The sequence below is a fragment of the Mustelus asterias genome, chromosome 5 (genome assembly GCF_964213995.1).
Source record: "Mustelus asterias chromosome 5, sMusAst1.hap1.1, whole genome shotgun sequence".
Taxonomy (NCBI): Eukaryota; Metazoa; Chordata; class Chondrichthyes; order Carcharhiniformes; family Triakidae; genus Mustelus; species Mustelus asterias.
Window position 1 is genome coordinate 46,850,133 of NC_135805.1, and position 23,692 is coordinate 46,873,824.

The 23,692-nt window shown below is 43.7% G+C and overlaps 1 protein-coding gene across 1 annotated transcript in view; it reads right to left on the bottom strand.

The window, feature by feature from the left end:
- rngtt (RNA guanylyltransferase and 5'-phosphatase) overlaps positions 1-20,475 on the bottom strand; it is a 377,232-nt gene extending 356,757 nt beyond the window's left edge. The window contains exon 1 of the mRNA XM_078212481.1: positions 20,006-20,475. Within this exon, the coding sequence (XP_078068607.1) occupies positions 20,006-20,069 (64 nt within the window). The 5' untranslated portion in view covers positions 20,070-20,475. The remainder of the gene's footprint in view (positions 1-20,005) is intronic.
- Positions 20,476-23,692: the final 3,217 nt, after the last annotated feature.

Below are 23,692 nucleotides of genomic sequence, written 5' to 3' on the forward strand. Positions count from 1 at the left end.
TGTAGGGGTGGCATGGTAGTACAGTGGTTAGCATTGCTGCCACACAGGGTCAGGGACCCATGTTTGATTCCCGGCTTGGGTCAATGTCTATGCGGAGTCTGTACATTCTTCCCCAGTCTGCGTGCGTTTCCTTCAGTTTCCTCCCACAGTCCGAAAAATGTGCTGGTTAGGTGCATTGGCCATGTTAAATTTTCTCTCAGTGTACCCAAACGGGCGCCGGAGTGTGGCAACAAGGGGATTTTCACTGTAACTTCACTGCAGTGTTAATGCAAGCCTACTGGTGACAATAATAAATAAACTTTAGAAAAAGGGTTTTGAAGGGACACAACGAGGGTGGATGCCGAGAAGATGATTTCTCTTTGAGAGACTACAACTAGAGGACACAGTTTAAAAATAAAGGTTTTCCTATTTAAGCCAGAGATGAGAATTATTTTTCCACTCAGAGGGTCATTATTCTGTGGAATTCCCCAGAGAGTGGCGGAGGCAAGATCATTGACTATTTGTAAGGCTGAGTTAGATAGATTTTTGATTGACAAGGGAGTCAAGGAGTATAGGGAGTGGATAGGAAAGTATAGCTGAAGCCACAATCATGTCAGCTGTGATTTTATTAAATGACAAAGCAGACTTGAGTGACCAAATGGTCTACTTCTGATCATAAGTTGTATATTCATGTGTGTTCATCAGGCATGATCTATCCTTTATATAAATATATGGTATCTCTGATCAGCTGGAAATGTGTTTTTAATCTACCCAGCACCCTTATCACACAACTTCTCCTTTGTTCTTGCCATGCGTTCCCCGCGTTTCCCCCTCTACTTTTCCAACTAATCCTCACATACTTTAACCTATTTGTCTCAACAGGTTGGGACAACCTGCACTGTTTGTCCAAACAGTAAAGCCTTCAACCAGATGAAATCGAAGTTCTCAGCCGAGGGCTTAATTTTTGCCCCACCACCAAAATAGACCCCATCAGTCTCGCAGCAGACACAGAGGAATTCATCAGGCGAATGAGGCTGAGGGAGTTCTTCCACAAACCCCAAGAGGCCAACAGCGAACACAATGAGACAGCCAATGAACCGGAACAGCCGACAGAGAGATCCACAATGCATCCGAAGAGGAAAGAGTCGAATTGGACTCCTCCAGAAGGCCGCTGCCCTCGACTTGACATGTATGCCCAAGCCGTCAGGAGGTGCGTCAACACCAAATTCATCAGCCGCACTCACAAGACAGCCCCGAACATCACCCAAGCACAACGCAACGCCATCCACGCTCTCAAGACCAACCGCAACATTGTCATCAAACCAGCAGACAAAGGAGGGGCCATCGTCATACTGAACAGAACGGATTACTGCAAAGAAGTGTACCGACAACTCAACAACAAGGAACACTACAGACAGTTACCTGCAGATCCGACCAAAGAACACACCCGTCAACTCAACACTCTGATCAAGACCTTTAATCCGGACCTTCAGAACACCCTCCGTGCTCTCATCCCACGTACTCCCCGCGTTGGAGATCTCTACTGCCTCCCGAAGATACACAAGGCAAACACACCCGGCCGTCCCATCGTATCGGGCAATGGGACCCTGTGCGAGAACCTCTCCGGCTATGTCGAGGGCATCCTGAAACCCATTGTACAAAGAGCCCCCAGCTTTTGTCGCGACACGACGGACTTCCTACAGAAACTCAGCACACATGGAGCAGTTGAACCAGGAGCGCTCCTCGTCACAATGGATGTCTCGGCACTCTACACCAGCATCCCCCATGACGATGGCATTGCTGCAACGGCCTCAGTGCTCAGCGCCAACAACTGCCAGTTTCCAGATGCAATTTTACATCTCATCCGCTTCATCCTGGACCACAATATCTTCACCTTCAACAACCAGTTCTTCATCCAGACACACGGAACAGCCATGGGGACCAAATTTGCACCTCAATATGCCAACATCTTCATGCACAGGTTCGAACAAGACTTCTTCACCGCACGGGACCTTCAACCGATGCTATACACTAGATACATCGATGACATTTTCTTCCTTTGGACTCATGGTGAACAATCACTGAAACAACTCTATGATGACATCAACAAGTTCCATCCCACCATCAGGCTCACCATAGACTACTCTCCGGAATCGGTTGCATTCTTGGACACACGCATCTCCATTAAGGACGGTCACCTCAGCACCTCACTGTACCGCAAGCCCACGGATAACCTCACGATGCTCCACTTCTCCAGCTTCCACCCTAAACACGTTAAAGAAGCCATCCTCTACGGACAAGCCCTCCGTACACACAGGATCTGCTCGGATGAGGAGGATCGCAACAGACACCTCCAGACGCTGAAAGATGCCCTCATAAGAACAGGATATGGCGCTAGACTCATTGATCAACAGTTCCAACGCGCCACAGCGAAAAACCGCACCGACCTCCTCAGGAGACAAACACGGGACACAGTGGACAGAGTACCCTTCGTTGTCCAGTACTTCCCCGGAGCGGAGAAGCTACAGCATCTCCTCCGGAGCCTTCAACATGTCATTGATGAAGACGAACATCTCGCCAAGGCCATCCCCACACCCCCACTTCTTGCCTTCAAACAACCGCACAACCTCAAACAGACCATTGTCCGCAGCAAACTACCCAGCCTTCAGGAGAACAGTGACCAAGACACCACACAACCCTGCCACAGCAACCTCTGCAAGACGTGCCGGATCATCGACACAGATGCCATCATCTCACGTGAGAACACCATCCACCAGGTACACGGTACATACTCTTGCAACTCGGCCAACGTTGTCTACCTGATACGCTGCAAGAAAGGATATCCCGAGGCATGGTACATTGGGGAAACTATGCAGACGCTGCGACAACGGATGAATGAACACCGCTCGACAATCACCAGGCAAGACTGTTCTCTTCCTGTTGGGGAGCACTTCAGCGGTCACGGGCATTCGGCCTCTGATATTCGGGTAAGCATTCTCCAAGGCGGCCTTCGCGACACACGACAGCGCAGAGTCGCTGAGCAGAAACTGATCGCCAAGTTCCGCACACACGAGGACGGCCTCAACCGGGATATTGGGTTCATGTCACACTATTTGTAACTCCCACAGTTGCGTGGACCTGCAGAGTTTCACTGGCTGTCTTGTCTGGAGACAATACACATCTTTTTAGCCTGTCTTGATGCTCTCTCCACTCCCATTGTTTTGTTTCTTAAAGACTTGATTAGTTGTAAGTATTCGCATTCCAACCATTATTCATGTAAATTGAGTCTGTGTCTTTATAAGCTCTGTTTGTGAACAGAATTCCCACTCACCTGAAGAAGGGGCTTAGAGCTTCGAAAGCTTGTGTGGCTTTTGCTACCAAATAAACCTGTTGGACTTTAACCTGGTGTTGTTAAACTTCTTACTGTGTTTACCCCAGTCCAACGCCGGCATCTCCACATCATGCTTTTCCTGTGTCAATGAACTACAGCTTTGCCATTTCAAAAGTTCTTCAAAACAGAAAGTTTGTTAATTTTCCTCCTGACCAGTTTACACCTGTGGGCTTGTGAGCAGGGCTGCAGCCCTCCCCTTTTAGAAAACATTTTGTGCAATGCTCAAAGGCATTGAGATGCCTCAGCATTCAAATCTCAATGCTGAAATGTATGCTGAAAAGGTATGCTAACAAGCTCCCATTGCCTGAGGATACCTGCTTTGTCTGCACTCTAATTTCCATAGTAAGGAGTCTAACAACACCAGGTTAAATTCCAACAGGTTTATTTGGTAGCAAACGCCACTAGCTTTCGGAGCGCTGCTCCTTCATCAAGTGAGTGGGAGATCTGCTCATAAACAGCCAACAGGGCATATAAAGACACAAACTCAATTTACAGAATAATGAATAATGATTGGAATGAGAGTCTTTACAGCTAATCAAGTCTTAAAGGTACAGGATGAGGAGGATCGCAACAGACACCTCCAGACGCTGAAAGATGCCCTCATAAGAACAGGATATGGTGCTTGACTCATCGATCGACTAAGGCCATCCCCACACCCCCACTTCTTGCCTTCAAACAACTGCACAACCTCAAACAGACCATTGTCCGCAGCAAACTACCCAGCCTTCAGAAGAACAGTGACCACGACACCACACAACCCTGCCACAGCAACCGCTGCAAAACGTGCCGGATCATCGGCATGGATGCCATCATCTCACGTGAGAACACCATCCACCAGGTACACGGTACATACTCTTGCAACTCGGCCAACATTGTCTACCTGATACGCTGCAGGAAAGGATGTCCCGAGGCATGGTACATTGGGGAAACCACGCAGACGCTATGACAACGGATGAATGAACACCGCTCGACAATCACCAGGCAAGACTGTTCTCTTCCTGTTGGGGAGCACTTCAGCGGTCACGGGCATTCGGCCTCTGATATTTGGGTAAGCATTCTCCAAGGCGGCCTTCACAACACACAGCGCAGAGTCGCTGAGCAGAGACTGATAGCCAGGTTCCGCACACATGAGGACGGCCTCAACTGGGATCTTGGGTTCATGTCACACTATCTGTAACTCCCACAACTTGCCTGGACTTGCAAAGTCTCACTGGCTGTCCTGTCTGGAGACAATACACGTCTCTTTAAACTGTGCTAATGCTCTCTCCACTCACATTGTCTGTATCTTTAAGACTTGATTAGCTGTAAAGACTCGCATTCCAATCATTATTCTGTAAATTGAGTTTGTGTCCTTATATGCCCTGTTGGCTGTTTATGAGCAGATCTCCCACTCACCTGACGAAGGAGCAGCGCTCCGAAAGCTGGTGGCGTTTGCTACCAAATAAACCTGTTGGACTTTAACCTGGTGTTGTTAGACTCCTTACTGTGTTTACCCCAGTCCAACGCTGGCATCTCCACATTCTGATTTGCATCCCAGCATGGGGCTTTCCAGAGAAATTTAATCCTTTAAAAGGAGCTTTAGGATAGAACACATTCTAAAGACACTCACATCTACATCCTTGCTATGGAAAAATTGGCAAAGTATCTAGAAATCTAACAGATGCACCCCATTAATACCGGATTCGGTTGCCAATTTCCAAATCTAACAAGCTTCACAATTACAATAAATGTAACAGTTCTCATCACATCATATCAAAAAACTGCTCCATTGTAAATATTAAGCTGATAATAAAATGATACCTGTGCTATTATGTTACAGGTGATCCAGGATCTTGGATATGGCCCACATAGCATCAATTGTTCATAGAATCACAGAAACCCTACAGTGCAGAAAGAGGACATTTGGCCCATCGAGGCTGCACCAACCACAATCCCACCCAGGCCCTACCCCCATATCCCTACACATTTACCCGCTAATCCCTCTAACCTATGCATCTCAGGACACTAAGGGGCAATTTTTAGCATGGCCAATCAACCTAACCCAGTGGATCTTTGGACTGTTATTGGACTTAAAAGTTTAAAGAAATCAGGACAACATTTCATGAATCCTGAGTAGTTGCAATTGCAACATTTCTCAAACTTTTTTTTTTAAATGGAACACCAAGAACAGCAAGAGAAATCTAGGCCCAATAGGGTTGACAACTGTGATTAAATGTATTCTTGCAGGTTTCATCACATGACTTTCCCTCAAGCTTCAGCCTTTGTCAGCCAACACATCCATCCTTATGATGCACTGCCTTCCTACTGCCAATGGAAAACAAAAAGACTCATTACTCAATTGCATAATGCTTGATCATCAGCAAGACAGCCTTTTTCCCCCCTTCCATTTTCAATATCTTCATATCTGGTAAAGAGAAATGTTCAAAGAAAATGACAAAAAAATCATGTCCCTGTGATCTTTCTCCAGAGCTGCAGCGTGTCCTGGAGATTGATCAATTCCTGGAGACTACAGGCCAATCCAGGAGGGTTGGTAACCCTTATGCGCAAAACTTCCCACAACAGTATCTGTTGTTTTCTTTTACTTCTTTGACAGTCCCTTGGGACCAAAGATAGCTTGCTTCCACTCTGGTTCAATGGGTTCTGATATGGTTGATAAGCTCAATGCATACATCTGTCACAACACCAGGTTAAAGTCCAACAGGTTTATTTGGTAACACAAACTTTCGGAGTGTCACTCCTTCTTCAGGTGAGACTTACCTGAAGAAGGAGTGACACTCCGAAAGCTTGTGCTACCAAATAAACCTGTTGGACTTTAACCTGGTGTTGTGAGACTTCTTACTGTGCTTACCCCAGTCCAACGATGGCATTTCCACATCATGTCTCTCACATGCAGGGCAGATGGTGCTTGAAAGGTCAGGCAGATTGTGCACTCTCTCCATTGCTCCGACTTTAACCCTGTATGTTCCCAAAATCTTTCAATGTGTTTGATGCCTTCCCAAATAAACCTCCATTTGATTGGTCACAGGCCAACATCTCCCATGAGTCAGCAGCGAGTCAGGTTGATCTCTTCAGGGATGCTTTGAGGACATCCCTAAAGCTTTTCCACTGTCCTCCTGGGAGTCTGCTGCCATGATCCAAGTTCCAAGTAAAGCAATTACTTTGAGATCTGGTGTCAGCACAAGAAAGATATGTCCTATCCAGTGGACCTGATTTGAGTGATTAGTGCCTCAATAGAGGGCAAGTTGGCTTGGGAGAGGCCACTGCTGGTGGACTAGCTTTCTTGCCACCAGATCTGAAACACCTTGCATATCTATAACAGGTCTGCCACTTGACAAGAGATTTTTTTTTAAATCACCACAGAAGACTGCTACAGTAATTCTCTGACAATCCTGCAAGCTGACAAAGACAGGACCGAGCTGCTCCATAATGATGCTTAGATAAGGGACAGCACACACAATCATTATGCTTGCCAGTAGCAAAACATCCTATGCTTTTCTGGTCTTTAATGATATCTCATTTTTTTTCCTGTTCATAGCAACACTTGAGGACAACGTCAAAAGAAAACCACTCAGTCAAGGGAGCAACAATTAATCAAAAGGGAAGAGAGTGCTGAATAACTAGGGTCAATAAAAACGTTTATTTTAGTTTGATTCATGGTTATCTCTCTCATAAGAGCACAAAGAACAGCTAAATCCCAATGCGATGCAGAATTTGGCATGTCCTTGACAAGAGGTTCCTTGCTCTTGTCAGACGATAACTTTACACTATCCAGTAAGCATTTTGTTCAGGCTGTTGCTGGTATATTATCTCAGTAGCAACTGCCATATGCTGCCCCTCCCATAATTGACAAATAGATTAGGGTATTTCAGAAACACAACGCATTCTTAGAACCAAAATGAAGACAGAATGTGTTAATGCATGTGCCACTAGCCATTGAATAATTAACTACAATTGATTATATTGATTGTGTCTTGATTTTGCCTGGGATATCTACAATGCCAATTTGCTCACAAGAACATTACTGACACAAGAATGTTATTGCCAGTTAGCAAATGCTTAAAATTATGAAAATGGATTGTCTGAGAAGGTTCTATTTTTCCTGCTATGAACATTCAAACGTCAACTGTCAATCTAATTTAACCCAGCACTTTTAGCTTTCCTACACATTAGCTTATCTATAGGAAATCATTGAATAATGAGTATTCATATAACATTTTAAATGTATTAATACACCCCAATATGCTTCACAGGAACATTATTGAACAAAATAACATACATACACAATTGCAAATGGTTGCCTTCTTCATTGGACTTTTAGATCAAAACAACATCTATCCAATAGAAGTTATCACGTTACAGGACGGAATCTGATTGTTAATATCCAATCTTTTCCAGATAAATAGTCAGTAAATGTGTAGTAACCTCCTCTCAGTCGTAGCCCATAGTATTCTAATCACTATACTCTTAAATATAAACTAAAGCCAGTTTTTGGTTTATATTTAAGAGTATAGTAGACAAATCCAAAAGTAAGAATTGCTTCAGAAGATTCTTCAAAGAGGAGGTCACTATTGTTATGGCTCAGGTCAGAAACTCCAAAGTGTCTTTTGGAGCCTGCCTGGCTCATAAGTTTTGCATCTTGAATTTGGCTAGGATAAGCATGATGTGTTTCATAGAACATAGAACAGTACAGCACAGAACAGGCCCTTCGGCCCACGATGTTGTGCCGAGCTTTATCTGAAACCAAGATCAAGCTATCCCACTCCCTATCATCCTGGTGTGCTCCATGTGCCTATCCAATAACCGCTTAAATGTTTCTAAAGTGTCTGACTCCACTATCACTGCAGGCAGTCCATTCCACACCCCAACCACTCTCTGCGTAAAGAACCTACCTCTGATATCCGTCCTGTATCTCCCACCACGAACCCTATAGTTATGCCCCCTTGTAATAGCTCCATCCACCCGAGGAAATAGTCTTTGAACGTTCACTCTATCTATCCCCTTCATCATTTTATACACCTCTATTAAGTCTCCCCTCAGCCTCCTCCGCTCCAGAGAGAACAGCCCTAGCTCCCTCAACCTTTCCTCATATGACCTACCCTCCAAACCAGGCAGCATCCTGGTAAATCTCCTCTGCACTCCTTCCAGCGCTTCCACATCCTTCCTATAGTGAGGTGACCAGAACTGCACACAATATTCCAAATGTGGTCTCACCAAGGTCCTGTACAGTTGCAGCATAACCCCACGGCTCTTAAACTCCAACCCCCTGTTAATAAAAGCTAACACACTATAGGCCTTCTTCACAGCTCTATCCACTTGACTGGCAACCTTCAGAGATCTGTGGATATGGACCCCAAGATCTCTCTGTTCCTCCACAGTCTTCAGAACCCTACCTTTGACCCTGTAATCCACATTTAAATTTGTCCTACCAAAATGAATCACCTCACATTTATCAGGGTTAAACTCCATTTGCCATTTTTCAGCCCAGCTTTGCATCCTATCTATGTCTCTTTGCAGCCTACAACAGCCCTCCACCTCATCCACTACTCCACCAATCTTGGTGTCATCAGCAAATTTACTGATCCACCCTTCAGCCCCCTCCTCTAAGTCATTAATAAAAATCACAAAGAGCAGAGGACCAAGCACTGATCCCTGCGGCACACCGCTAGCAACCTGCCTCCAATCTGAAAATTTTCCATCGACCACCACCCTCTGTCTTCGGTCAGACAGCCAGTTGCCTATCCAATCGGCCAACTTTCCCTCTATCCCACACCTCCTCACTTTCACTTCAGGTATGATTCAAATGACCCACTAAGGAGCTTTGATCAAACAAAGTTTATTTAACATGTATAGTAAGAAAGTTAGCAAGAACTTTTATCGATTACAAACAAGAAACAAAACAACCACTATAATGTATAACCTTTAACAAATATATCTAATGTGTTCCAACCAAAACTTTCCACAGGCAAGACCCTTTAGACAAGTTCAACACAACAAAGACTAATGCTCACGAGATACTGGCAATTGAGTCTTTTGGTTGAAGTCTGCAGTCCTGTAGATTCACTCAAAACAAGTTGAAGACAAAACAGCTTCTCAGAACCCCAAGGGAGAGACCACCAAAAGAGACCATCAAATACCCAAGCTTGGTCAAGCCACCAAATGCAGAATCTTTACTGCAGGAAAGTAAGACCTTTCTTTCAGATAAGCAGCAGAGTTTCCAAAACAACAGGGAGAGAGGGAAAACACTTTTTTAAAGCTTGCTGTCCCTTCTAAAACCCAACTCTAACTGCAGCCAAACACCAAAATGAAACCTTAAACTCACTGAAAAAAAGGTCCAAAAACACATGACCATCCTCCTAACAATGCAGGATCGTAAAACTAATCCCAGAGTAAACACAAACAACCCCATTTAAGCCACTTAAGTAGCAACAAAAGGACATTTCCAGTCAAGCCGGCAATATTGACATCACTGAAGCTGTGAGCTGCAGAAATCATGATTTTTTTTAAAAATCTCTTAAAGGTACACTCACCCCATTTTGAAATATTTCTTTCCCATGTCCATGTGGTTTTATTGATACAAATGGCCTCAAGGACTATGGACCCTGACAACATTCCAGCACTAGAATTGATGACTTTTGCTCCAAAACTTGCCACATCCCTAGCCAAGTTGTTCCAGTACAATTAGTACACCCTTCTCTACCAAGCAATGTGGAAAATTTCCCAGGCATGTCCTGTACACAAAATGCAACAAGTCCAGCCCAGCTAATTACCACCTTGTCAGCCTATACTCAATCATCAGTAAAGTAACAGAGAGTCATCAACAGTGCTGTCAGAGGCATTTGCTTAGCAGTAAGCTGCTCATTGACTCTCAGTTTAGGTTCCGTCAGGGCCTTTCAGCTCCTGGCCTTATTACAGCCTTTGTTCCAACATGGACAAAATGAGCGAAATGCTAGATGTCAAGTGAGAGTGATTTCCCTTGACATCAAGGCAGCATTCGACCCAGTGTGGCATCAAAGAGCCCTAGCAAAACTGGAGTCAACAGGAGTCAGGGGGGAAATCTCTCCACTGGTTGGAGCCATACCTGGCACATAGAAAGATGGCTGTGGTGGTTGGAGGTCAATCATCTCACTTCCAGGACATCACTACAGGTCTTCCTCAGGGTAATGTCCTTGGTCCACTCATTGTCAGCTGCTTCATCAATGACCTTCCCTCCATTATAAGGTCAGAAGTAGGAATGCTTGCTGATGATTGCACAATGTTCTGCACCATGCATGACTCCTCAGATGCTGAAGCAGTCCATGTCCAAATACAACAAGACCTAGACATTACCCAAGCTTGGGCTGACAAGTGACAAGTAACATTTTCCCCACAGAAGAGCCAGACAATTACCATCTCCAACAAGAAAGGATCTAACCATTCCCTCTCGACATTCAGTGGCATTATCATCACTGAATCCCCCCCACTATCAACATCCTGGGGGTTACCATTGTCCAGAAACTGAACTGGATTCGCCATACAAATATGGTGGCTACAAAAGCAAATCAGAGGCTGGGAATCCTGCAGCAATTAACTACCTCCTGACTCCCCAAAACCTGTCCAGAATTTACAAGGCATAAGTTAGGGGCTTCGGCACAACCAATGTCACCGGTTCAAAATGATCATTATTGATTACTAGCTATAGCTGCAGAAAATTGATTATTTTGTTCGTAAACCAGCAAGTATTCCTTCTTCTCTGAAAACCAGGAGAGAGGTTGGTCCACTACAATACAGATCTACTTATGATGAGCGGTTCTACCACTAGAATTCTTTTATCCTCTCAACAGCTGTACACCCCATAGAACCCAAATGCACAAAAATCCACAAGATTTGTCAGTAGAAAGACAGAGAATTGTTGGAATTAACATGGGTATCTCATTTGCTAGTTTGTTGGAAGGATCGTTGGGGCATCTGGCCCATTGTTCCCTTTACTGCGACATTCACTTCATCTTCTACCATCATCACCCAAAAAATTGAAAAGGATAGAAGCTGTAAAAGAGCCACGGGAGATTTTTTTTTTCCAAAATGTAGGGTCCTGGCTTTCCTCTATGACTGTCAGATATCCAAGAATGTTCCCACCAAAAAGATTCTGCACAAAATGGAGTCCCATTTCATTTCAAGCGTTATTCAGAAAACAGAGGTAAAATGCTTATACAATCTTCAAAATAGGTATCGTATAATGCATGTTTACACAGGCATATATAGTATATACCGTCGAAGCAAGAAATGAGCTGTAGCCACAATAGCAAACACTGGCTCTTTTGAGATTTTGTTTTTAAATTAGGGGTGAAATGAGACATTGATGATAAGCCTTACAATAAAATAATATTTATGAACTGTGCAAATAATCATTTAACATTTAAAAGAAAAAGCACTTGCAAATTTTCTGGAATTTTAGAAAAATCCAAAATAAAGTGTTTTTTTAAAACAATTTACCCAAATTTACCTTTTGGATAAATTCTCCTCTAATCTTTTCCACTGAAAATAAAAGCTGAAAAGACCCAAAATTGCTTTGCAAATGGACTTCAATTATCTAATGCACAACATAAAACGGCCTAAATCCGTAATCCTCTGTTCAAACACTTTCTTGGAAAGTGCTCTCCATTTTAGAGCAGTTTTCATATTAAGAAACTTTTCTGAATAGCACTGCCAGCCATGACCTTAATTTTTAGCATAACACGGTTGGTAAGCCTTAAAATGCCACGACTGACCATGTACGCAACAAGGTCAGCCTCATGAATGCCATGACTACCAAAGCAGCTTAGAAGCATGGCATTCTGTGATGAATGGTTCAATGCCTGATTCCTCAAAGACTCCACCAGCTCAGTAAAACTATCTCTATGATGAAACCCCCATCACTTGCCTGGATGGGTGCAGCTCATCACAATCCAGGACTCAATTGATCAGAGAGGCATTCATGCTCAATATAGGTCCTCTCCATTATTGATGTGCTGTGGTCACTGAATGCAATACGTTGCACCAATTCACCATGTCGCCAGATGGCATCACCAATAAGAATATAACTACTAATATAACTGCTCCACCATTCAATACAACCATGGCCGATCTCATCTTGGCCTCATCTCCATCTTCCTGACCACTCCCCATAACCCTTCAACTATCTCCTCCTTAAATTTGTTTAGTGCTCCAGCATCTGGAACACCGGGGTAGAGAATTCCACAGGTTCACAATCCTTGGAGTGAAGTAATTCCTCCTCATTTCTGTTTTAAATCTGCCACCCCTTAGCCTAAAACTATGGCTAAGGGACCATGGGGCAACGGTGAGGAAAAGAAGGTAGATCTGAAGGAAACACTATTAAAAAGGGATCATTGTTGGATATAATTACCGCTATTTTACAACCTTACTCGGGCAAGGCTCATAAAATCCCGCCCGAGGCCAACGGAGAATTCCATATGCGAGCCTCGTCCACGAGGTAAAATTCCAGCCAATTAATCAGGTAACCGTAACATCAAGCAAGGGAAGTCCCATTGAGTTCGACAATAGGTGAGGGGTACGGGAGGATAGCGTGACCACTGATATCAAAAGCTGCAGAGAAATCACGGAAGACATGGAGAGAAAATGTGTCTAGTCACGAAGGATGGCAACTGTCGCTTTGATTAGAGGCTGAATGGAGAGATTCAAACTGGGAAAAAGGGCACAAATTTAGGAAGTGACTTTGTTGTGGGGTGCTGGATACAGTTCAGTAGGTCTTAATGAAATCTTGGTAGTCTTAAGTAGGTTAACGGAATGTATTTCTTAACTACAAGAACTATATACATATAAACTGTAATGGGTTCAAGCTGGAACTGTCTCCATGTTTGCTTGAGCACACAGCTCTGTCCAAAATCAGACTGTCCCCTAGGTGCAGGTCATGTATTCTCTTTCATCACTATATCATCGGTAATATACTCAGTCCTAAGTGAACCTTATTAGTGCCAGACCCTTATATTACAGACTCCATGCTCAAGGACTTTGGACAGAAAAGGAATATAAAGGACAGTCCTCTTCAAGAGCAGAGGGATTAAGATGATCTTTTTATAAGGAATGGGATTTTGAAAGGGTATTAAAAAGCACAAAACAGTGCCTGACCAGAGACAATCATTTACAAGAGCAGTAAGGAAGAGAAATTGGGTGGTCAGCAGTATTGTGGTCAAAGGCGCAGCAGGTACATCTTGTGGATAGGAAGAGCTCAGAGAAGGCATGAGAGGAGAGAAACCACTGCCAGTGGGTTTGGATTGCTGCCCAAGAGGGAGCAACAGTGGCAGCTGAGTTATCACTTTTGGTGATAAATAAGGCCATAGGCACCTCACTTGCTGGAAATATGAATGGAAGGGAAAGGGATTAATGCAGACAGGTGGCTTTGAAAAAATGAGTACAGCCACCACCATTTTTGCTCTCCAAAATGATGCAGTCACCATAAATAGCTTAGTGTACAATGATTTTACCAGGATGTTGCCTGGTATGGAGGGTCTTAGCTATGAGGAAAGATTGGGTAAACTGGGCTTGTTCTCCCTGGAAAGACGGAGAATGAGGGGAGACCTAATAGAGGTGTACAAAATTATGATGGGTATAAATAGGGTGAACAGTGGGAAACTTTTTCCCAGGTCGAAGGTGACGATCACGAGGGGTCACGGGCTCAAGGTGAGAGGGGCGAGGTATAACTCAGATATCAGAGGGACGTTTTTTTTACACAGAGAGTGGTGGGGGCCTGGAATGCGCTGCCAAGTAGGGTGGTGGAGGCAGACACGCTGGCATTGTTTAAGACTTACCTGGATAGTCACATGAGCAGTCTGGGAATGGAGGGATACAAACGAATGGTCTAGTTGGACCAATGAGCGGCACAGGCTTGGAGGGCCGAAGGGCCTGTTTCCTGTGCTGTACTGTTCTTTGTTCTTTGATATTCACCATATTTCCAGCACATAAACTAGCTTTGGTGAACAAATATGAATTTACTTCTTTCAACTTAAATCTATTATATTTGCTGCTCACGATGTGGTATCCTCTACATCACGGAAATCAAACGCAAACTGGTGATTGCTTTGCAGAACACCTCTATTCAGTGCACAAGCACAAGCCTAACCCCCAGTCGCCTGCCATTTCAATTCATCACCTTGTCTTTACCCTCACACTTCTGTCAGCTTGCTGCAATGCTCCAGTTATGTCCAATGCAAACTGGAGGAACACATCATCTTCCAATTAGGCACCTTACAACCTTTTGAATTAAACAGTGTGTTCAACAACTTCAGACCATAATAAACACAGCATAAGTGATGTTGAATCTAAGATTGTTATTAACATAATAATTTTATTAAACTAACAGTTTTAATATTTAAATGGAGAAGGGTTGCAGAATTCTGAGGTACAGAGGAATCTGGGTGTCCTGGTATACCAATCACAAAAAAAAGTATGCAGGTACAGAATGTGATTAGGAAGGCAAATTAAGTTGTCATTTTTTGCAAGGGGAATGGAATATAGATATAAGGATGTTTTGCCACAATTGTACAGGGCATTGGTGAGAATACTTCTGCAATACTCTGTACAGTTTTGGTTTGCTTATTTAAGAAAGAATATAAATGAGTTAGAAGCAGTTCAGAGAAGGTTCAAATAACTAGAATGAACAGATTAATCCTGTGAGGAAGAGCTAATCAGGCTGGGCCTGTATCACTTGGAGTTCAGAAGAATGAGAAGTGATCTTATTGAAACATACAAGATCCTGAGGGGGGATTGACAGATTGGATGCTGAAAAGATGTTCCCCCTTATGGGAGAGACTAGAACTAGGGGGCGCAGTTTAAAAAGAGGCTGAAGCTATAGTTAAGAAAGGCCACCAATGCCTCTACATTCTCAGGCGGCTCAGTAAATTTGGATGTCCACTATGACTCTCACTAATTTTTATAGATGCACCATAGAAAGCATTCTTTCTGGTTGTATCACAGCTTGGTATGGCTCCTGCTCTGAACAAGACAGCAAGAAACTATACAGTGCTGAAAATGTAGCCCAGTCCATCACGCAAACCAGCCTCCCATCCATTGACTCTATCTACTCTTCCCACTGCCTCGGAAAAGCAGCCAGCACAATCAAGGACCTCGTGCACCCCGGACATACTTTCTTCAACATTCTTCCATCTGGAAAAAGATACAAAAGTCTGAAGTCACGTACCAACCGACTCAAAAGAGTAACCAGGGAGAGAATAGGGCCTCTTAAGGATCAACAAGGTCATCTATGTGCGGAGACACAATGGATGGATGAGATCCTAAATGAATATTTCTCATCAGTATTTACTGTTGAGAAAGGCATGGATGTTAGGGAACTTGGGGAAATAAATAGTAATGTCTTGAGGAGTGTACTACGGAGGAGGTGGTGCTGGAAGTCTAAAAGCGCACCAAGGTAGATAAATCCCCGACACCTGATGAAGTGTTTCCCAGGACATTGTGGGAGGCTAGGGAGGAAATTGCAGAACTATTTGAATCATTGACAGCCACAGGTGAGATGCCTGAAGATTGGAGGGTGGCAAATGTTGGGTCAGATTGGGTCTGTACTCGTTGAAGTTTAGAAGGATGAGGGGTGATCTTATAGAGACATATAAGATAATGAAGGGGCTGGATAGGGTAGAGGTGGAGAGATTCTTTCCACTTAGAAGGGAAACCAGAACTAGAGGGCACAGCCTCAAAATAAGGGGGGGCCGGTTCAGAACAGAGTTGAGGGGGAACTTCTTCTCTCAGAGGGTAGTGAATCTCTGGAATTCTCTGCTCACTGAAGTGGTGGAGGCTTCCTCGTTGAATATGTTTAAATCACGGGTAGATAGTTTTCTGATCGATAAGGGAATTAGGGGTTATGGGGAGCAGGCGGGTAAGTGGAACTGATTCGCTTCAGATCAGCCATGATCTCGTTGAATGGCGGGGCAGGCTCAAAGGGCCAGATGGCCTACTCCTGCTCCTATTTCTTATGTTTCTTATGTTCTTTGTTTAAGAAGGGCTGTAGGGAAATGTCTGGGAACTACAGGCCAGTAAGCCTAACGTCTGTAGTGGGTAGAAACAGGATCTACAGATCTACAGACATTTAGAAAGGCAAGGACTGATTAGGGACACTCAGCATGGCTTTGAGAGTGGAAAATTATGTCACAGAGTCATAGAGGTTTACAGCATGGAAACAGGCCCTTCGGCCTAACTTGTCCATGCCACCTTTTTTTTAAACCCCTAAGCAAATCCCAATTGCCCACATTTGGCCCATATCCCTCTATACCCATCTTATCCATGTAACTATCTAAATGCTTTTTAAAAGACAACATTGTACCCGCCTCTACTACTACCTCTTGCAGCTTGTTCCAGACACTCACCAACCTCTGTGTGAACAAATTGCCCCTCGGGACACTTTTGTATCTCTCCCCTCTCACCTTAAATCTATGTCCTCTAGTTTTAGACTCCCCTACTTTTGGGAAAAGATATTGACTATCTAGCTGATCTGTGCCCCTCATTATTTTATAGACCTCTATAAGATCACCCCTTACGCTCCAGAGAAAAAAGTCCCAGTCTATCCAGTCTCTCCTTATAACTCAAACCATCAAGTCCCGGTCGCATCCTAGTAAATCTTTTCTGCACTCTTTCTAGTTTAATAATATCCTTTCTATAATAGGGTGACCAGAACTGCACACAGTATTCTAAGTGTGGCCGTACCAAGGTCCTGTACAACTTTAACAAGACATCCCAACTCCTGTATTCAATGTTCTGACCGATGAAACCAAGCATGCCGAATGCCTTCTTCACCACTCTGTCCACCTGTGACTCCACTTTCAAGAAGCTATGAACATGTACCCCTAGATCTCTTTGTTCTGAACTCTCTCCAATGCCCTACCATTAACTGAGTAAGTCCTCCCAAGTTCAGTCTACCAAAATGCATCACCTCGCATTTGTCTAAATTAAACTCCATCTGCCATTCGTCAGTCCACTGGCCCAATTGATCAAGATCCCGTTTCAATCAGAGATAAACATCTTCACTGTCCACTATGCCACCAATCTTGGTGTCATCTGCAAACTTACTAACAATGCCTCCTATATTCTCATCCAAATCATTAATATAAATGACAAATAACACTGGACCCAGCACTGATCCCTGAGGCACACCGCTGGTCACAGGCCTCCAGTTTGAAAAACAACCCTCTAGTTTCTGACTCATCAATTTGATTGAGTTTTTTGAAGGGATAACCAAGAAGGTAGATGAGGGCAGTGCAGTCAAAATTGTCTACCTGGACTTTAACAAAGCCTTTGACAAGGTATCACATGGTAGGTTATTGCACAAGGTTAAATCTCACGGGATACTGGGTGAGGTAGCCAATTAGATACAAAATTATCTTGATGACAGAAGACAGAGGGTGGTTGTAGAGGGTTTTTTTTCCACTGGAGGCATACCTATGGGAAAATATGTTGACTATCTACCTTATCTATGCCCCTTATTATTTTATAGACCTCCACACTTGGAATACTGTGTACGGTTCTTGTCACCCTAGTATGGAAAAGATATGATTAAACCAGAAAGTATGCAGAACAGATTTACTAGGATGCTCCCCGGACTTGATGGTTTGAGTTATAGGGAGAGGCTGGATAGAGTGGGACTTTTTTCCCCAGCGTAGGAGGCTTAGGTATGGTCTTATAGAGGTCCATAAAATAACGAGGGGCATATTCCCGAAGGTAGGGAAGTCTAAAACTAGAGGGCATAGGTTTAAGGTGAGATACAAAAGAGTCCAGAGGGGCAATTTTTTCGCACAGAGGGTGGTGAATGTCTGGAACTAGCTGCTAGAGGTAGTAGAGGCAGGTACAATTTTCTCTTTTAAAAAGCATTTAGACAGTTACATGGGTGAGATTGGAATAGAGGCAAGTGTGCCAAACGTGGGCAATTGGAACTAGCTTAATGGTAAAAACGGGCCGTATGGATAAGTTGGGACGAAGGGCCTGTTTCCATGCTGTAAACCTCTATGACTCTAAGAACAGCTTCTTCCCTGCTGCCATCAGACTTTTGGATGGACCTACCATATATTAAGCTGATCTTTCTCTACACCCCAGCTGTGACTGTAACACAGTATTCTGCACTCTCTCCTTTCCATCTCCCCTACGTTCTCTATGAACAATGTTTTATCTGTATAGCGCAAGAAACAATACTTTTCACTGTATTCCAAAACATGTGACAACAATAAACCAAATCAAATCAAAACACTTCCCATTTAAGACAGAGATGAGGAGAATGTTTTTTCTCTCTGAGGATTCTGTGTCTGTGGAACTTTCCTCCCCAGAGTGCAATGGAGGCAGGGTCATTGAATATTTGTTAAGACAGTGGTAGCTAGATTCTTGACTAACAAGAGCGCCAAAGTTATCAGGAGTTGGTGGGAATGTGGATTTGAGGCCACAATCAGATTGGCCACGATCTTATTAAATGGCAGAGCAGGTTCACAGAGCCAAATGGCCAGCTCCTAATTTGTGTGTTCGTACAATTTAATTGTCCATTCCCTCCCACCTCCTTTGATAATTTGAAAAGACCCACCTGATTGAATTTAAAAGATTTTAAATATAACTTATTGGACCCCTCCCTTTGCTGATCTATTCCCACATCTAAAAATCAGACTTTTTTAAAATCCAGATTTTTATTACAGTTAAAGATGAGAAACTGAACAGTGTTGTGATTGGTTGTCTATATTTGAGCCTTGTCTCTAGATGATATGATTCTTAAACATATTTTGTAATTTGTAATACTTGGGACTAATAAATAAACTTTAATTATTGGGGGTGGTAGTGGTTGGCACTCTTGCCTCACAGTGATTCCCAGGCTTGGGTCACAGTCTGTGTGGAGTTTGCATGTTCTCCCCATGTCTGCGTGGGTTCCCTCTGGGTGCTCCGGTTTCCTCCCATAATCTGAAAGACGTGCTGGTTAGGTGCATTGACCCTAACAGGTGCCGTAGTATGGCGACTAGGGGAATTTCACAATAACTTCATTGTAGTGTTAATGTCAGCCTTACTTGTGACTAATAAATAAACTTTAAACTTAAATTATTCGTGGTTACAGTTTTATAGCAGTGAAGAAAAATCAGCTATGTACAGTGTAACTATCTACAATCAAGTTCAAGTGAACCCACCAGTTAGAAGCACTAGAAGGCGTCAGAGGCTGGTACATAGTAAAGTTTTAAATAAACACATTGTAGTAAACAGACGACCAATGTTGCATTTTACTGCTGTGAAAATTTGGCTTAATTTAAACAAACTATTTGGATAGTTACAAAATAAGTTTATCAACTGAGAAACCATATACACATATTGTTTACGAGGACGAATTGGATTTTGTGAAGTCGAAGGCGGGCAATGAACCATCCACGCATGTTGATTAAAACTTTCCCTCTTAAATGTATTTGAAATCAGCTACCTACCATGATTGGATGCTGAACAAACAGCACTGTCATTTCAATTCAGCTGGAGTGGGTAAACAGGTTAGAGACTTCCCCCCCAGATGTTGATGTCAGTTATTATTGTACAATGTAACTGATCCAAGACAACAAACAGCCCAGGTCTCTGTCTCTCTCTCCCCCCTCCTCCCTCCTCCTCCTCCCCCCCCTTCACCCTCACCTGCCACCGGTTGTCCTCTCCTCGGACAGTGCAGCCATCGCGGGGGGATGGCACTGTTTGACATGCTGATATTTCACAGCCACACCACAAGTTGCCAGCACCAGCCGCCGCCGCCAGCAGCAGCAGCGGGAGGAGGAGAAACGCCGCCGCTGCCCAGTTGTTGCCAGCTTCTTCTTCCTTTCTCCTCCTTCTCGCCCTCACATCAGAGGCGAGTCCCCGGCTCGGAGGCCTCAAGCCCTCGGACACCTTCCCGCTTTCTTCCCCCCCCCCCGGCTCTAAAATCCCGGTAGGGTTTTTTTTGTTGTTGTTGTTTTAAATATGGAAACGCTGGTGAACCCCAGTCGGTAGCTCCAAGGAGTTGGGCACGGGTGGTCCGCTGCAGCTTCTTTAATCCGATGGCAGTGACCGCTTACACGCCGGTGAGCACCCGAGGGACAGGAGAGCGCGCCCCCCTCGTACTGCGCGTGCGCGGCACCCCGCGTGGTCGCGGCCGGTGCGCGTGCGCGGCACCCCGCGTAGTCGCGGCTGGTGCGCGTGCGCGGCACCCTGCGTGGTCGCGGCAGACGCGCGCTCCCCAGCAGCAGACCTGTTTGGGGTTCTTTCGTGTGTCTCTGCACCGGAGCAATTTTGGTTTGATGTTTTGAGTTTACTTTCCGCTTTTGCTTTTATTTTGGTTCGGGCGGTTCTCTTCTTGCTTTGTCCCTGAGTTTGTTCGATTCAGTTTATTTGGTTGGCACGAAAAGAAGTTACACCGAGACATGGCCCATAAGTGCCCTCTTTACCGTGAGGAGACAGCACTCATGGTGATGGGCGCTAATTCAATAACACAAGTGTGGGGACTCGACCAAAAATAAAAGAACCTTGAGCAAAAAATATCAAAGAATGGGCAAACACGCGCGATTCAGGGAAGCAGTGAGGGCAGCTTACAGGAGAAGCGACTTGGTGCAATGTTGCATCCAACCCTGCAATGGATTATTTCTCCTAATCAAATTCTGACACATCTCTGCCGTCAGGCTGGTGTTTTCCACCTTTATTCACGTATCTGCACTTGCTCGAAATTACATTTGCTCATAAGTAATGACAGGTTATTAACTTTGCAATGTTTGTAAGGAAAGTTTTAAGGACTTTTTTTCTCCCCAGTCTGATACAAGTTCACTGAGCTGAAAGACTTTTTTCACAGTGCTGAGCACTTGCAGCATTTTCATTTTTAAAAAACTTAGATTGACTGTAAATAATATTATTCTTGATCTCAATTAAACAGTGTATGTATTGCTTTCTCTTTCCTAGGGCACCTTGAAACAAGACCACAGAAAAAAAGGCCGCAGAAGGAACGCAGGCAGCCAGAGTGACCATCTTGTAGATCTAGACTTGTGAATTCTGATGGTTATGTATTCTCTAATTAACTGATAAGGGTGAGCCAGTGTGAAGAAACAATAACCTTTTTAAAGGAGCACATTTAATAAAGAACATTATAGTCAATCGCTATGACACAGCAAAAGAACTGAAGCAAGTGGTACTCCACCATGTTTAACTCATCAATGTGTCAACTAATCAATGCCCTCATGCTCCAAAAGGCAACAAACTCCACATTCAAGATGGGCCTTTTCATTAAACATGAGACATAAAATAACATATTTATATAACACCTTTAACAGAGTAAAACATCCCAAGGCTCTTCACAGGAGAGTGTTTTTAAAAATAGCACTAAGCCTATTAAGGAGATTTTAGGTCAAGACCTAAAGAGGAAGGTTTTAAGAAGTGTCATAAAGGAGAAAAGCAAGGTAGAGAAGTGGAAATGGAAGGTATTCTAGAACTTAAGACTGAGGCAACTGAAGGCACAAACACCAAAGTGGAGCAATTAAATTTACAAATGCCCGAGTCACCTGAATAAGAAGAGTGCAGATATCTTGAAGGATTGTGGGGCTGAGGAGGTCATGGAGGTAGGGAGAGACAAGACATGAAGAAATTTGAAAAAAAAGTTGAGGATTTTAAAGTTTATCTATTACTGTCACAAGTAGGCTTACATTAACACTGCAATAAATTACTGTGAAAATCCCCTAGTCACCACACCCAGCGCCTGTTCAGGTACACTGAGAGAGAATTTAGCATAGCCAATGAAAACCAGCATGGACTGTGGGAGGAAATCGGAGCAGCCAGAGGAAGCCCACACAGACACGGGGAGAATGTGCAGACTCCGCACAGATAGAGACCCAACAGGGAATCAAACCCGTGTCCCTGCTGCTGTGAGGCAGCAGTGCTAACCACTGTGCCACCATAAAACATTGTTTGGCAGGTAGCCAACGTAGCTCAGTGAGCACAAGAGTGATAGGTGACTGCGACTTGATGTAAAGGCTTCAATAGCAGACGCCCACATCCTTGTCTGTCACCTCAGCATGGATGGCCTCTGAGCAGGAAAGTGTGACTACCCGACCAAGTTGCCATGAACTAAGTTGCATCTCTCCCCTTCCATAACATTGCTCAATTTCACCCCATCTTAGCTCATCTGCTTCTGAAACCCTCATCCATGCCTTTATTATCTCTAAACTGAACTATCCCAATGCACTCCTGGCAGGTTTCCAACGTTCTACCCTCTATAAACTTGAGGTTATTCAAGACTCTGCTCTGATTTCTTAATTCACAAAAAGTCCCATTTTCCTATCAACCCTGTGCCTGCTTGACCTCCTGGTCGCAACTGCAGAATCAACAAAGAGCAGTTCAATACCAGGGAATGGAAAAAGAGGATGAAAAGATATCCAAATGCCAGAACAACCTCCAAATCGACAGAGTTTACCTGCAACAACAGAGCTTAACACTCCTCTGACATTACTGCAAATGATATGTGGAAGGATTGTAAGGCCACCAGAATCTATGAACTCCAGAATCTATGAGACTTGAAGTGGGGAGATGGGATGAAAATAATCATGTAAATGGGAAAAGCTAGAATAACTTGAAATACATTGGACAAAGATTTAGGGGAAGATATAGTATAAGAGTCTGGCACATATAGAGTTAATGTGGGACTGAGTACAGTACTGCCCACACAGTGATGTAAGAGAACACATGATCCACACCTTTGGGTCAGTCTAGTGTTGGACAGAGCCAGGTGCACAAGCAAGCATGGAGGTAGCTTCTAACTTGAACCTTTTACTGTTTAACATAGTTCTTGTAATTAATGAGTATATACAGTTAACCTACTTAAGACTGCAAAGAATTAAGACCTGCGGGAATTTTTCCAACACCCCGCAACAATTCCCATATCCTTCAACCAATTGAAAGCATTGGGTTCCTGTTGTTCAGTGACAAACTATGTAGTCACTATGTAGATGGGAAGTCCCAAGGTTTAATAGAATTGGGAAGCAGAATGTTGGGTTTGGCTCACTGGTAGATTTTTGATGTCCGTGGTTGTAGTGAGGTAAGACATAAAACTGACCTTACAGCACTGAATCCGGGTTTCTGCAAGAATTCTAAAAACATTTTTTTTCTGCTTTTCTTCAGCTACAGAATGCTATAGAACAAAAATAAATAAAATAAGTAAATAGACTCTGTTTTCTGTAACTAAGTCTCTGCCTGTAAGGAACTTTAAATAAACACATCATTGTTTTTAAAATAATGATTTTCAATGTTAATCAATAAAACACAGTTTGCAATCCAAGCAAAAAATTGCCAATGCTGAAGAATTAAAAGTTC